Consider the following 15,094-nt stretch of genomic DNA (forward strand, 5'->3'; position numbering starts at 1 on the left):
TGTGTTCTTTGTATCTGTTGTCATTTCCATAGAAATAAATAGGATACATTATTTTTGGAGCAACCTATGTACATTTTGGGGTATTTCAGGTTCCTCAAGAAATTTAATTGTATGGCAGGGTCCTGCTCTATCAGGGCAGCTTTGCTCTTTGCTATTTTGCACTTGTATCCAAAGGACATGGAAAGAGGTTACACCACTGCCCAGAGGAGTGGAAATACAGCTCTCTGCAACCCCAGCTGGCTCACTCATCAATGTGTTGGAGTTTGAGTTCAACATCATCAAGCACATAAGAGCTGCTATTTATGCACATGAGGGTACAGAATGGTCACAAGGCACTGGAGAAGGTCCCGGTATTCAGGCTTGTCATCAGTGTTTGGTGATATCTACTGTGTTGGTTTCACTGGCCTTCCTGACTGTGCTTAGCCATGCAGGTGTACCCTCCAGCTGTTTGGCAACTCTATTCTTAGGATAAAGGCAACTCTGCCATTTTTGTACTGGCAGGCTTCAAATGCATGCTTGGCCGGATCCATGGGGTTTGCTTACAGAACAGCTTGAACTGAGGATGGTCTTTGTGTGCTTCAGGCCTCTCCAAACTGACTGGGTACCTCAGCAGCGCACAGTGGTTTCTATCCTGGCAGCAGATGATGTGATACAGTGTGCTCCTCATAGCACACTCAGTCCAGAGGACCCCCAGTGTGGCACTAGGTGACCTCACAGCTCTATCAGCTGAGGGGTCGAATCTCCTGCAATCAGCTGCACTCAGCCCTAGTAGAAAGTGACGGTGCTGTTGTGACCATGCAGCACAGCCATTGTGTTTGGCTGCAAAGACTGCAGCTGCTCTCTCGCCTTCAGTGCTGAGCACTGGGAGACGGGACAGTTCTGGTTTGTCCTGAGGAAAACTCCTGGGGTTGCCCCTAACAGTGGTGTTTTGGCTTGGAGGGAGGCACTGAGCCCATTGCCACATCAGAGGGTGTTAAATGCTCCCACCCCCAAAGGATGTGCCTGACAGGAATCACTGGAATTGCTCAGCATGGATCCGGGTTTAAATAAGTTGTGGCTGTTGGGTTGCAAGGAAGTCACTAAGAAACATGATCCTCAAGGAGAAGCAAGCTGCTTTGATCTCTGTTCTGTTGTTAGATGTGAGCTCAGAGCAGAACTCCAGTACTTCTGAGCAAAAGTATGAGTGCAGGAAAGCTGTCATCAGTAGAAAGAATCCTAAGCAGCAAAGTACTTCAAGGCAAAATTTTGTTATCTGGCATGGGGAATGAGTGGCAGAGAGATATGACTGAACCTATGAATATAAATGTTTAGACGTCTGCTAAAAAGCACATGCTGCAATAGGGAAAATGAAGCAGACCCTTTAGTGCTTTTAATTTGCAAGAAGTGCTTTTAGATTTGTAACACCACTGTGACGATCTCAGCATGTATTATAACAGCACAAAGCAAAGTAGCAGTCCTTGCTAAACAGGGAAATAATTCGCAATGCATATTCATTTCAGGAAATACTTTTCATCTGTCCTTGGTCTCGTGTTATATATTGCCTATGGATTTGGTGCATTTGGATTTTTCTAGCACGTCCTTGGGCTTTCAAGTGTGTGAGGATGCATTGTAATGTAGATGTGGGGTGTCTGGCACTTCTTAGTGAATAGAGCTTCAAAGGGAAGTTGGGAAATTGAAATCAGGGAAGTCGAAATCAGACTCTAATTACATTTGTACGGGGGCCAAAGGCATTTTGACAAAGAGCTTATGTGCAGTTTAGGAACAGATTTTGTCCAGAATGCATGAAAATATAGCTTTGGTTAGCACTCCCACTGGTATCGGCAGACATGGGACTGGCCTGATTTTTATGAAACAAAGATAAAGGAAAATTTTGTTAGTGAGGTATACATGGAAGCCCTCCCAGTGCCAGAGATGGTCTAACTGGGAGAACCGACCACTGGCACAGCTGTGCCTCAGCCATCACAGCCAGCATCTCTGCAGACATGTGGTCAAGCAGCTATCCAGCTTCTCCTGCCTTTCCCCTCGCCGCAACATGTACCTCCTTTATTTCCTTGGATCTCTCCCAGGCAAACACACAGTAAGCTGCTGGATGCTGGAGCACTGGTATCAGAGGGGTAAGAGCTTAGAGGCAGGTGCACCTGCCCATGGTGCGACGCCAGCGGGGCCGCCTGCCAAACAATAGAGCTTTGTCCTGGCAGATGTCGGGGCAGCGGAGCAGCAGCGTTGGCTCCGTTCTCCTGAGTGCAGCTGAGGAGCGCGCTGACCTGATTCCAGCAGGCTGCCGCTTTGGTGCGGCTAGGGGGGATTTGGCCAAGGTCATGCAGCGAGGGAGTGATGCTGTCAGAGATGGATGGAAATTGGCGTGGTGCTTTAGCTTGATGCTCGCAGCACAACACTTCCATTAATGCATGACAAGCCGGTGATTTATCCAAGCCGCGTACTTTGCTGATTAGGTTTTATCGCAGCCTGTGCGTCTTCTGTGACCAGAGAGCAGAGGGCAAACCTCACAGAGCAAAATACAGGCTCTCACCTCTGGGTCGTGGCGCTGAATCATCTGAAATGTAATGGCTGTGTATGATCCTGCTCCTTGCTTGACGAGGATGACAGCCCACCTAGTCAGTCTCTTGGTAGAGCAGTTGTGTCTTGCACACTCAGTGTAAAATCAAAGGCAGAGTTGGAGCGAAGTAGCAGGCAGGAGCCCTGGGCTTTCATCATTCTGACACTGAACATGGATTTGTTTACCGAGGGTGAACTGGGTGCTCTGGCCAAGACAGTGGACAAGGCTGCAGTTTTTTGAGAACATAGGAGTAGTGGGAAAGAAGGTGCAGGTTGCTGTTCAATCATTTCGGTCACCTTGCAAAACCTCTCTGCCAAGGATCCTCTCCAAAAGCAGATAAGAGTGTCTATATGTGATTGCAGTGTAAGGGCATGTGTGTGATGGACGTACATAACGTGAATAAAATGCAGTGAGCTACAATAGGGAATTACAGATTTTAAAGATTTAAATTTCAAATCACAGAAGCTTCAGAGATTCTGTGGCAGAAATGCAGGAAAGTCGTCTTTTGCTTTGTTATCTGTAATTCTGCTGTATGAATAATAATTATACTGTGTGACAGAGGAGAGCGGTGTGCTCTTATTCAAGCTTAGTCTTTATAGATATGAGGCCAGTATAGAAGACGAGCTACTTGCTTTAATGGTATTATAATTTGATCTAATATTAGAATATGTGCCTGCAGTATCTGCTTTCCAAGTAACAAGGAATTGTGCTGGAGGAAATGTTCTTTGCTTTTCTTATGGCTACTGATCTGGTTTGCTTACTTCTAAAGCCTGAGGCAGCAAATACCTTTCCAATGTTTTAAGCAGTCTTCTTGCATAAGCTTGGAGAATAAAATTTGCTTTATTTATGAACCCTGCTGTGAGATTCACTGCTGCTTTTGTTTTTCTCTCTGTTCCTGCTGTGTGCTCTCCTTTGCTCTGAGCCTAGGATGGCTTCAGTGTCAGTCAAAAAGTCCATCTTTATGAGCAGCCTGTTTCTTCCAGCTATTTGTGCTCTGCGTTTTGTGAAGTAGCTCACAGCACTGCAAACAGCCCAAAGGAAAGTCATCCAAAAGCAGAGAACTGTCCTTCTGAGCACAGCAGACATTCATTTTCATCTTATTTGTTTTCCCTCTCTTCTACCTGACCAGATCTTGTGAATCTTGTGAGTATATAGGTATTAGAGCAAAAGAAGAGAGGCTTTCAATGGAAAATCAATGTGGCTTGGCAGCTGGTGAAAGACTGTATGCAGGAAGCTATAGAGTTATGTTAAGGAGTTGAGCAATCCATCACCAGCAGTATGATTTCCAATTCATTGAAGAACGCTGAATTAAATAAAATGTGAAGCAACAGAATCCCAGCAAGGGTAAGTGAGATACCCTTCAAATAGCAGGGTTTTCCACCTCTCTGAAATATCGGGCATTGACTCCTTGCAGAAGTAGGACAAAGAGCTTGACAGACCTGTAGTCTGATCTCTTATGGCAGATCCTAAGGATACTAAGGCTTGTTAGCATTTGACCCAATTTAAACTAACAGATTCTGAAAAAAAGAAGACTGGCTGAGAGATTAAGGAGAGGGAAAGCTGAAAAAACTTGACACTGGGAGAAAGATTCCCTGCAGCTGAAGACACGGGTGCCTAAGGAAGAACAAACCTGCTAAGCCCAAAATCTTTCCTTGCTGTCACACTACTGGAAAACTGGCAGGTGATGGGACAAAGCCGTGGCCACAGGAAACTCAGAAAGGTCATGGGTGATCTGGTCTATGCCGTAAAGTTTCTGCAGTTCAGTCCTACCATATCCCCATTCCTTGGAAGAACATATTTGAAGCTCCTTCTGCTCTGGCACTGCTCTGTATTCTGCTGTCCTGGGGCCAAGCCTCATTTCCTCAGGATTATTCTTACCTCTGCCATCAGAGTGGTTCCAAAGAATGTTTATCAGTATGGTGATAGACACTTCATGTATATAAATGTATTTTGGATGTGGGACATGCAGCCTATCCATCATGCCTTGTGGAGCTCTGAAACCCTTGGCTGGTGAAAGAAAAAAATCATCATATCTCCCACTAACTTTGATCATCCAAAATGCACCCCACACCTCAACCCTTTTGGTCACTACCTCTTCTCTGGCTGCGGAAAAGGTGTGAAGAAATTATGGCACAGCAGAGCATAGGGTGAGATAGAGCTCTGCTGGGTGATGCGAAGCAGCAAAACAACTGGACCCTGCCCTGCTGAGCTGGCTTGAGGCAAAGACCCTATGATCTTTCCCCACGAGCAGCTGCTTGTACTTGGGCAGAAGAAAGAAGGGGCTAGGCTTGGTTTTCTGCGAAAGAAAATAAACAAAAAAGTAGCTGTAAGCAGGTATCCACTCACAGAATTGTCCAATTGTTTGAGTTGGAAGGAACTTTTAATGCAGCCCAGGATATGTCTGACTTTCTGGGCTGCGAGGGCATATTGCTGGCTTACACCCAGCTTGCATCCATCAGCGCTTTCAGGTCCTTTTTGGCAGTGCTGTGCTCCATCCTCACATCCCCCAGCCTGTACAGAAAGTGGGGATTGCCACGACCCAGGTGCAGATCTTGCAGTTGGTTTTGTTGAACCTCATGAGCTTCTTCTGGGCCCGCTGCTCAAGCCTGCCTAGGTCCCTCAGGGTGGCATCTCATTCCTCAGGTGTGTCAGTTACACCACACAGCTTGATGTCATCCACAAACTTGCTGAGGGTCCACTCAGTCCCACTGACAACATCACTGATGAAGATATTGAAGAGCAGCCCCATACCAGAGCAGAGGAAATTGTCACCCCTGGCCAGGAAGAAAATGGTCCTGATGTAACTGAGGTCCTCCAAAAGGGAGACCTACAAGGTGATGGTGCTCCACAGTGAGAGCAATTAGTTGAATGAGTGTCAGACTGGCTTAACTCTTACCCTCTGACCTAGAGCCCAATGAGTAGACAGGTACAAGTTAATAAACAAACCAAACTAAATAAAATAGCCTGGCTCTCAGTGCAAAGTCGAGGACATATCTGGGCTCCCAGAACACTCCTACTTAGATCTGGAACAGTCTGGCTTGCCACACTGAGCACTGCAGCCACCAGAATCTGTGATATGATAGAGGACTGAGGTCTTCTTTTTCCAATGTGTGGAAATTGTTTCAGCTCTTGCCTATTTTCAGTAGAACACTAGAGAAAGATGAGACGTAAAAAGGGCCTATAATTTGCGAATCCAAGGCAAGGAGAGAGCAAAGATGCCATTGTGTTGCCAGCAGGTGGGAAGCAGCAGTTCTTCTCCATGCCTCCATCTAATGGCCTATGCTGCAGGTGAAATGCCAAATTCTTTGGAGGCATTTCCTTTTCCCAGCGTTTTGTTGTATAAGGACAAATACCAATCATATAAGAATATAATGTAATGTAAGCATGGCTCGTTGGATGGAGAGAGACTAACAGATTGTCAGAGAAGGATGAAATAGCACACTGCATTCTGCAAACAACCTGTTTAAAGTGTACAGACAGTGGAATTACTGAATATGAGCAGGGAGCTCATCAGATTGAAAAAACAGTCTCAGAACTTCAGAATCGTCTAAGTCCTTTTAGAAGGAGATACTGCCCCCAAATTTGTCTGCCGGGGCTTTGACACAGAGTGACCGTAACAGCAGGGCTGTACAAATGCAGATAGGATAATGCTGATTTCTTCCCGGACACGGTGCAATGGTTATTAAATCTCAGGCAATCCGAGAATGAAGAAGTGCTTTAGATTTTGCCTTGTGTATGCAACAAGGAGACAGCTGTCTGTATGATAAGCACGATGTGATGAAACCCGTTTATGGTACACGAGCGGAGACCTTCTCTGCCCCACGCACATCCATCACCCGCCCTCCACAGCTCACTTCTGTCGTTCGGACCTTCCGCCTAACAAAAACCCACCGTCCTCAGCGCCATTCCCACAGGAAGACGTTGCTGACAGCCGGAGCGCCGCTTCCCGCCCGCCGCTTTTTGTCTGGAAGCCGCCCCCCCCCAGTCACGCCGCCCCCACAACCCAGCACGGGGTTGGGAGCGCCCAGGCGGGAGGTGCCGCTACGGCGCAGGGTTTAAAAGCCCCGCGGGGGCGGACCGGCAGCGCAGCACCGCCTGCCGCCCGCCCCTCTCAGCTGACAGTGGGGTCGGAGCCACCGCTCGGTGCCCGCCGGAGCCGCCCAGCGCCCGCCACTAGCGCCCGGTGCCCTCCGCCGGGGATGGGGGGTGGCGCGCCGTGAGCCCGCCGCGCTGCCGCAGGGAGCCGGAGCCGCCGCCGCCGGGATGAGCGGGAGCGGCGCCCCCGGGCCCGGCGCGGCCCCGTGCCGCTTCGCCCACTACTTCGTGCTCTGCGGCATCGACGCGGAGAGCGGGCTGGAGCCCGACGAGCTGGCAGGTGAGCGGCCGGTAGCGGCGCGGGGCAGGAGAGCGGCTGCCGCAAAATGTCCGCGCCTCCCCCCCACCCTGCGAAGGGGCCGCCGATCCTCCGGGGAACGCGGGCGGGGGGCCGGGCTCCGGTCCGGTTGAGCGGCGGAGCCGGCACGGGCGGCAGCTTCGGCCCCGCTGCTGGGCTGCTGCGGAACCCTGCGGAACCCCGCGGCCGAGCTTGGTGCCGAGAGAATGCGTGTTCTTCCCCGTTGTGTGCTGCAAACCGGAGGGAGGGATGTGGGAAGAACCGAATAAATGAATGCGATTGCATCGCCGGTTGCCTTTCTTTCACGTCTTCTGTCTGTTCGGAAATAGTCTTCCCGCATCCTTCGCTCTCCACCCCCAAAAAAATGTCACAGATCCAAGAATGAGACTGTTACTGTGGGATTGTGGAGATGCTCATGCGTTTTCTAAAATGTTTATTGTTGGAGAGCTTATGCCTGTATTTGAGCACATCATGTTGGGGAAGGCTGTATTCTCTCCTAAATGTCACTGTGCTCATCTAAAAGGAAACATTTAAGACAATTTTTAGGTGTAAAGCAGGGCTGACTGTAAGCTTAGTGATGGGGCATAATTGCATAAAAGCAGAATGTTTCTTCTCTGAGTTAGGAGCCTGTAAGCACTGAGGTCCATAGGTCCCACTGGCCGTATGTGCTCCTACTGTAGGCAAGGGACCTGCACAGGACAGGTGCAGGTGATGAGGCCCGTGAGGTCTCTGGTGCTGCAGCGGGAAGGACGTGGCCTTGTGTTGTATAAGAGGGAGGCCGTGTGATCTGCATAGCTGACCCATGCACCCTGGTTGAAGTTCACGTTTATGCTGGCTGTAGAAGGGCAATATGAGCACCTGAAGTGCCACAGAGCCTCTCCTTCGCTTAGGTGTCTGTGTCTTTTCCCATTGTCTTTGCATTGAGAGCACAGTTGAGGCAGCCCTGGGGGCTCAGGGCTGAAGCATTAGCCAAGCAGTCTGCCAGCTGTTTGTTTTCTAACACGTGTGGGTGACCGCAGTTGCGTGTTTTGGTTTTATTGCTTTTAATAGCAATGGCCGGGCTTGTGAGCCTTCGCCCAGCTGATGGCACACAGGGTTTGATTTGCATAATGTGGCTTATTGGGGTGTGGGCAACTCTGAGTCGCCTCAAATTCTGCTTTCTGAAAAGAGCACGCTTTTAAGGCAGCATTGGCCAGCAGTGTGTGCCTTCCCCAGTGACGACCTGGGCTTCATGATGTGCCTTTTGCTGCTTTTGCTCAGTTTTCCAGCAAGATGTACAGGTGTGCTCTTGGGAAGCACTGCAGGTTCGCACAGTGCCCTGGCTCTGTCTCTTCTGTGGCAACTTAGGAGATTCCGGCAAGACCAATTGGATTTTAAAGCTTATTGGGTAATAAAAGCATTCGGGAATTTTTGGTGGTAGCAATGTGAGACGGCATCATCAACGCCTAGGAGGGCTGGGATAGCAAAGGAAGAATTAGAGTAACAGAACTATGATGGGACTGCTATTAGCCATGGTATATTTTTAGGGACTCGTGACAAGAGCTTTCTGCTATCAGCTGGGAGCTGAGCAGTTGGAAGTGCTGGAGAGGAACAGGCAGTGCTGTGAGGCAGCATGTAATGCAGCCCTGCAAAAATTAACTCTGGCTTTAGACGTAGCTGAGAAAATGTTTCTGTTAAAGCTTGGGGAGTGCTAATGCCACCATAGGCAGGCACCAGGGAGGTATCATAAAACACTGTTACAGGTGCCAAAAATGAGGCTACAAGAATTCAGTTCTTAACAGGAATATACAGGCAGAAAGATGTTTATAGGAGCAGATGGACCATTCTGTAAGGGACACCCACAAATGAAGGTATTTCTTTCTACAAATGCTTTCACGGTGTTTTCTGGAATGAAATGATCCCTGTTATTTTGGTATTGAATTGTATCTGTGATGGCTTTCCATGCCACCAGCCTTGTGCTTAAAGAAGCTGCTGAGGTAAGTCCTGCTTCCCTGAGGAGTGCTGTCACTTCAGCTGCTGTGCAGATCATCTCTAATTTAGAAAGAAAGAAAGAAAAAAAAGTAATTAAGAACCTGCTTATCTGCAAACACTGGAGTCCCTCAACAGCTCTAACATACAAAGCTCAAGCTCTCACCAGGCCCAGGTGCTGGGTGGAGGAGCGGGGCAGGAGGTGAGCTGCAGGCCCAGGGCCTCTCCTTGAGCAGGGAAGCAGAAGTTATAGATCCTCAGAGGGCTTTCAGCTCCTGGAGGGCTGGGCTAGAGCTGCCTGCAAAGCTGCTCCACAGCTGGCTGCAAGAGAATTCCTGTAGTTGTCTAAGACAGTTCACTTTCATAGAACATAACAGAATCATAGTTATTGCTAACTTGGTAGTCCTTCCAGGCACGCAACAAAGCAACATATGGATGATAATGCCATCAAAGCACTTGTCACTATCACAAAGCTCTCAGCCAAGGATGGAAGAAGAGTCTGGTGACTTGAGGGAGGAAGGGAAGCTGTAAGGATATCTTGGCATTGAGCAGTTGGAGTGGTCAGAAAAGGAAAGCAGTATATTTGACATGAAATATCTTGAAAAGCATGACATTTTCAATATTGGTTTCTCTGTGCTGCTGAACTCCACTAAAAAGGATGAAGAATGATTTTTCTCTCATGTTCAGGGCTGATAGAAAATGTATTTCAGTTTGCTTTTGTCTTCATGTCCACTTCTTTCAGGTATACTCATCTTGAGACCAACAGCCTTCAAAATGCACATGCTTGAATGAACGCATTAAATACTTAACATTGCCTTAAAGAAAAATACCTAATAGTTCGTTAAACTGTTTCTATTAATGTGATTTTTCATACTTCCAGTGTGTGTGCAAGGCACAAGGTTTTTCATGGCTGTAGCTGCCATCACATTTTGCTTTGATAATGTATTAAACTTTGTAGAAGAGTTGTGCATAAATTCTAAATCCTACAATTCAGAAACAAAAAAAATCTAGAATACATGAGAGTCAGTCAAAGAGAAAGCAGTGCCTTGTAGTGAGGGAAGGAACGTGGGGTTCAGAGGAAACACGGGAAATTTTGTTCCCAAATGGAAGAATGGGTCTGAGCTCTGTAGAGGTCACTGTCAGTGGAGGGGTTTTGAGGGTGCAGCTTGGGGGCCTGAGTGGCTCTGTGGGATGATGCCCGCTGTGCTGAGGAAGGTGAATATTGCTGGAGTCTTGCTATGTAAAATAAAACACTGTAGCTTTTCCTATGCGTAAACCTTCCAAATTACCTCAGCACTGTGCTTACAGTTAGGAGAATTTCCAGTTATTTTATCTTGTCCAGCAAAATATTTCACGGTGTCTGGTTTTGACGAGTGTGTGAAGATTCAGTATCTTATTGTTGTGATTCATTTTATACTGTAAAGCTATAGAGAGCTTCACCACTTCTAAGATCAGCTATTTATTTCCTCGCTGTGCCCAATCCAGTAGCTGCTGGGAGAGCTTATGGTCATGCTAACTGGGCTTGTCAAGCATCGTGGGGAAACTAATCAGTGCTTCTACCTCTTGCTATAAGTAGTCAGACATTGAGAATTAATTTCCTTCAACAATGAAACGCTATCCGAGTTCATAATGCTGAAAAACAAACTGTGTGTGTTGCAGTCTGGCTAACTGTGCTTCTTGTCTACAGGCTTTTTATTTTTAGAAAGCCAAAAGCTTGTATTCTCTTGTGTGTGCTTGGCACCTGCGTGCTCTTGCATTCACACAGCCTGGCTGCGGCAAGCCTGGCTCTTCACCTGGCTTCCTCCACACCAGGTCACGCTGGAGGGCCAGGCTCCAACAAGAAAAATGTGGTGGCATTACTACACTGATGCAACATCATGTGTGCGTGACCCTCTTCAAAATAAGGGATTGGGTTTTTTTTTTCCTGGGTTACTGAAAATATATTAATGAATTTCCCTTGACCAAGGAATTTCTAAACAGTTGCAGTTCCTGTTCGCCGCTTACTCAATTGTGACAAATGAAAAACAAGCTATGGGAGTTTTGCTTTTTATTTTTAAAATGCAGTCTAGAGCACTGCAAAGCATGCATGGGGGGAGTGTCCAGGTTAAGTGACATGCATGTGGTTGAGACTTGTACCAGCAGGGCAGAAGATGGCTCGTGTACAATTTAACAGATGTTGATGTGCACCTCAGAAGGATTTGTAGTAGAATAATAGAACTGTTTCAGATGGAAGGGACCCATAAAGGCCATCTGGTTCAACCTCCCTGAAGTGAACAGGGACACCCACAGGTAGATCAGGTTGTTCAGAGCCCCGTCCAGCCTGACCTTGGGTGTCTGCAAGGGCATTCACCACCTCTCTGGGCAACCTGCCCCAATGCTTCACCACCCTGATTGTAAAAATAAATAATAATAATGATGATAATAATAACAATAAATTCTTCCTTACATCCAGTCTAAATCTACTCTCTTTTAGATTGAAATCATTTCCCCTTGTCCTGTCACAGCAAACCCTGCTGAAGAGACTGTCCCTTTTTGTCTTATAGCCCCCCCTTTAGATACTGAAAGGCTGTAGGCTGCTTAGGATTTCTGACCATTACAGAAGGATTGGGACTAACATTCCCTCCTTTCATTAAGACATGATGCTCAAATGCAGCACTAAATCTTCTGGGTTTGCTGTGGAATAAGCAAGTTTCATGGATGAGGAATAGAATGGAATTGCTGGCAAATAACTTTTTTTTCCTTTGGCCAACTTACCATAATAAGATGGAAACAGGATATATTAATGTAGGAAACCCTTTTGATAGAAATCTAAGATGGGTTAAGATTTTATAATATAAAGCCAAAGCTTTTGACTTTGCTCTGTTTAAGTAAACTGTTATTTATTTTAGTTGAAGAGCATGGAGATAATCCCTGCTGCCACGCAGTCTTGGCTCAGTTCTGAAGTGAAAGCAGTGGGTTTGCTCTCTTCTGTTTCTTCAGAAGTGGCGGCACGGACAACTGCTGTAATGGCCTGTTCTTAAATTGAGTTTTTTGCTAACTGAGGAAAAACAAAATTCCATTGTAAGACAACACGTTGTTTCTTAACAATTTCTGAACTATTCACTGAAGACTTAGCTTCTATAAGAAATTCTGCAGCTGAAGGAAACAGAGCTACTTATAAAGGGTTGTCAATGTTATTGACAAGCCTGATAGCCAGCTATGGTAACCTTCAACAAGGAGTGATTCTCTTGGATAACAGACCATCTGTGGAATTGGTAATGGCTGTGATGTGTTAATGGTGTGATGCTTTAGTAGTATGGGTTTCATTCTCTATCCCTCATACATGCCGGAGGGATTGGAACGCTCCTCTCCCCTGGTGTAATGCTAGCTATAAAAACTCAAAGGAAAGCAAATGCATAGTGTATTCCTTTGAAAGTAAGGAACCAACCAATTGACTGGGCTGGAAAATCTCTTCTTGTATTGGTAGCCCTGACTTGCTAATGCTAAACCAAGAAACTGTTGGTAGAGGTGTGAGATGAGATGGTGTCTTTGGGGCCTGCTGGAGCAGAGACCTGACATACACCAGCACCATTAAGGGCAGCGTGAGACTGGCATTGATTTCTGTGCTCAGCTGCTTGCCTGAGAAGTCTCTGTGTCCTCACCACTGACATGTCAGTGCTGCAGGAGCTGTACCAGCACCCTGGTGCTGCCCCTGAGGCCTTGGGGCGAGGCATGGAGCTCACCACTGAAACGCCTGCAGAACAAACAGCACAAGGAAACGTGGCAGTGTGAGGCAGTGATGTGAGGATGTCACGGCTCTCTGGCCTGCTGAGAACTGTAGCAGTCAAAACACATGAAGCTTGTGGGTGTCAGTAAAATTCAGTTTTTATTTTCCTTATCTATCTCTGCTTCTGGTAGGAAATGTTACGCTGAGGAAAAACAAATTGCGTCAGCAAACAGTGGGCCTTCGTAGTCTCATGAGCTATACAGATAATCTCAGAACTAATTAGGGAAGAAACAGTGATGGGTCATCGCAGTAAGAGATACTTAGGAGATGACTAATGTGTCAGGCTGCTGAGGTGTCAGATATTGGGATGCCTGAAGAAGCCTCTGTTACATTATCAGTGTGGACAATGTAAACGACATAATTTGTGCTCCTTGCTTGGAGTCAAACACAGTTTCACTGAGCAGTCTGATCTCCATATCTAAATGGAGAGCTTTCTGATTGGGGTATGCTAGGCAAAAAGAAAGCGCCTGTCTGGGAATGTGAAGCCATATTCCTTCAAGGTGTGGGGTCTTGCTTCTTCCTCATTCTTCTGCACATCAACCAAATCCACTAACAATAACTTCAAAACATCAACACAGATGCTCAAAAGAGTGAAGTGGAAGGAGTATTCCATTGCTAAAACGTACACTTTGTAGAGTAGACTGAAGGGCTTTGCTAGATCTCAGTGACCTGCTTTGAGTGACAGTGAAAAAAATAACTCTTGGCAGAGTACAGTATTAGGGGGAAGTGGTTTTAGTGAATCTGCATAGAAAACCTCTGACTGGAGAACAAACTTCAATGTTCTGTACAAAAAATGCCACCAGTTCTTGTTTTGTGTTCAGGGGTGGTGCCACTCTTGTAAAGCAAGCTTTTCTCCCCTCTTAGAGCATGAACTTAGCTTTGCTTTGCAGCCATATTGTTCATCAAATTGCAATGATTCTGGGAGCTGGTATTGATTTTTATTTATTTTTGTTGTTGTTGTTGCTGCTGTTTAAACAAACTGTTTATCCAATGGAGTCAAAGTGGGCTTTGAAACTGTGTGAGTAGTGGGTTGTATAGCACAAAGGGTAGAATCTCCCTCTATCCCCTCTTTGGTGTTCTCTTGTCATGTTAAAGGCTAACATGTGGAAAGGGGGGGGGGCTTAAGCTGAAATACCATTTTGTGTAAACAATGATAGGATTAAAAAAAAGAGAGAGAGAAATGAAAAAAAAACAAACCTCAACTGCCGTGGGTGTGTAGTGGCTGCAGCTTTTCATGGATGGTTGAAATTATCTGTATAAATTTGCATTTTTTTCTTTAGCTGCTATATAAGCTCATTTCCATGCATAGCTATTTTCATGCATAAAGCGATTGGCATGCGATGGTATGTGATGCAATGTTGCCAGTGTTAGCAGTAGCTGTAGATGGCAAGGAAAAAGTGAATGTGACTGAATGCTTTTTACATTGGGCAGCCCAGGTGAATAATGTGCTTCTGGTGTCTTGTGACTGGAAAAACAAGAGGACGCAGCTGTCTGTGATGAAATGGTGAAACCAAGCACGCACCCAACTGCTGATTTCCCAGTGAAACATTGATCCGATGAGCCGAGCAGCCTGCTTTTGACTGATCAATGTTCTGGTATGACTGGAGCCCGCTGGGACAGGAGGATGCTGCAACGGTCCACATGTGCATTGCTGTTGCTGGTGGGAGATGGCAAGCGGGATCCAGAGCCCAGATTCTCAGCTGTGTGAGCAGCTCAGATGGGTCCAGGGTGATGTGGAAACACCTTCTGCTGCACCCTCTGCATTCCCACAAGATGCTCTGGAAAGAGAAAAGAGAGAGCTTTGTTTATTTATTTTTAAATTCAACCTATGAAGTATTTGAGTGAAGAATGCAATCTATAACTGAGGAAATATTTGGCTTTTCATTGAGGGAAGGGAGGATTTGCTGATTAGTTGGTTATTCATGCAGTACTGTCGTGTTTGTTTGTGGGTTTTTTTTTCCATTGGTATTCCTACTTGGTATTTTTGTTTGCTTTATGCTCAGCAATACTTTGACGTTAATTTAAAATTCAGAGTAATTTTATGCTGGAAAACAAAACAATAGCAATGTTAACACAGACTGTCACAGCTGTGATGCTGGCTGGAAAAGGAGAGATGAATAGTAGTGGTACACTTTTCAGGATGGGATGTTTTGTTTTATGGATGTTGTGCTTTTTTTACTTATCCAATATTAGAATGTGTAAATACACTATACCAAGTATTTGGGGGCAGAATCTTATTATTTTTTTTCCTTAAAAACAGAAAGAAACCCATCGTTGTGTAGTACAGGGAGATGAGATGCCAGGTCATGACTTGCAATGCTTAAAAACTGTCAGGTGCTTTGTAAAAAGTACTGATTGTGGATGTATGCCCTGACACAGAGCTTTGAGTGGTGCATTCTCCTGTATGTTT

The 15,094-nt window shown here is 46.2% G+C and overlaps 1 protein-coding gene across 6 annotated transcripts in view; it reads left to right on the forward strand.

The window, feature by feature from the left end:
• The first annotated feature begins 6,820 nt into the window (after positions 1–6,820).
• DENND5B (DENN domain containing 5B) overlaps positions 6,821–15,094 on the forward strand; it is a 111,343-nt gene continuing 103,069 nt past the window's right edge. For all 6 annotated transcript variants that reach the window (XM_042889578.1, XM_042889581.1, XM_042889580.1 and 3 more), the window contains exon 1: positions 6,821–6,932. In XM_042889578.1, coding sequence (XP_042745512.1) covers positions 6,821–6,932 — 112 coding nt within the window. The remainder of the gene's footprint in view (positions 6,933–15,094) is intronic.

This window comes from Lagopus leucura, unplaced genomic scaffold, assembly GCF_019238085.1.
Source record: "Lagopus leucura isolate 7727_CA_CO unplaced genomic scaffold, USGS_WTPT01 Super-Scaffold_100159, whole genome shotgun sequence".
In the NCBI taxonomy this organism is placed as follows: domain Eukaryota; kingdom Metazoa; phylum Chordata; class Aves; order Galliformes; family Phasianidae; genus Lagopus; species Lagopus leucura.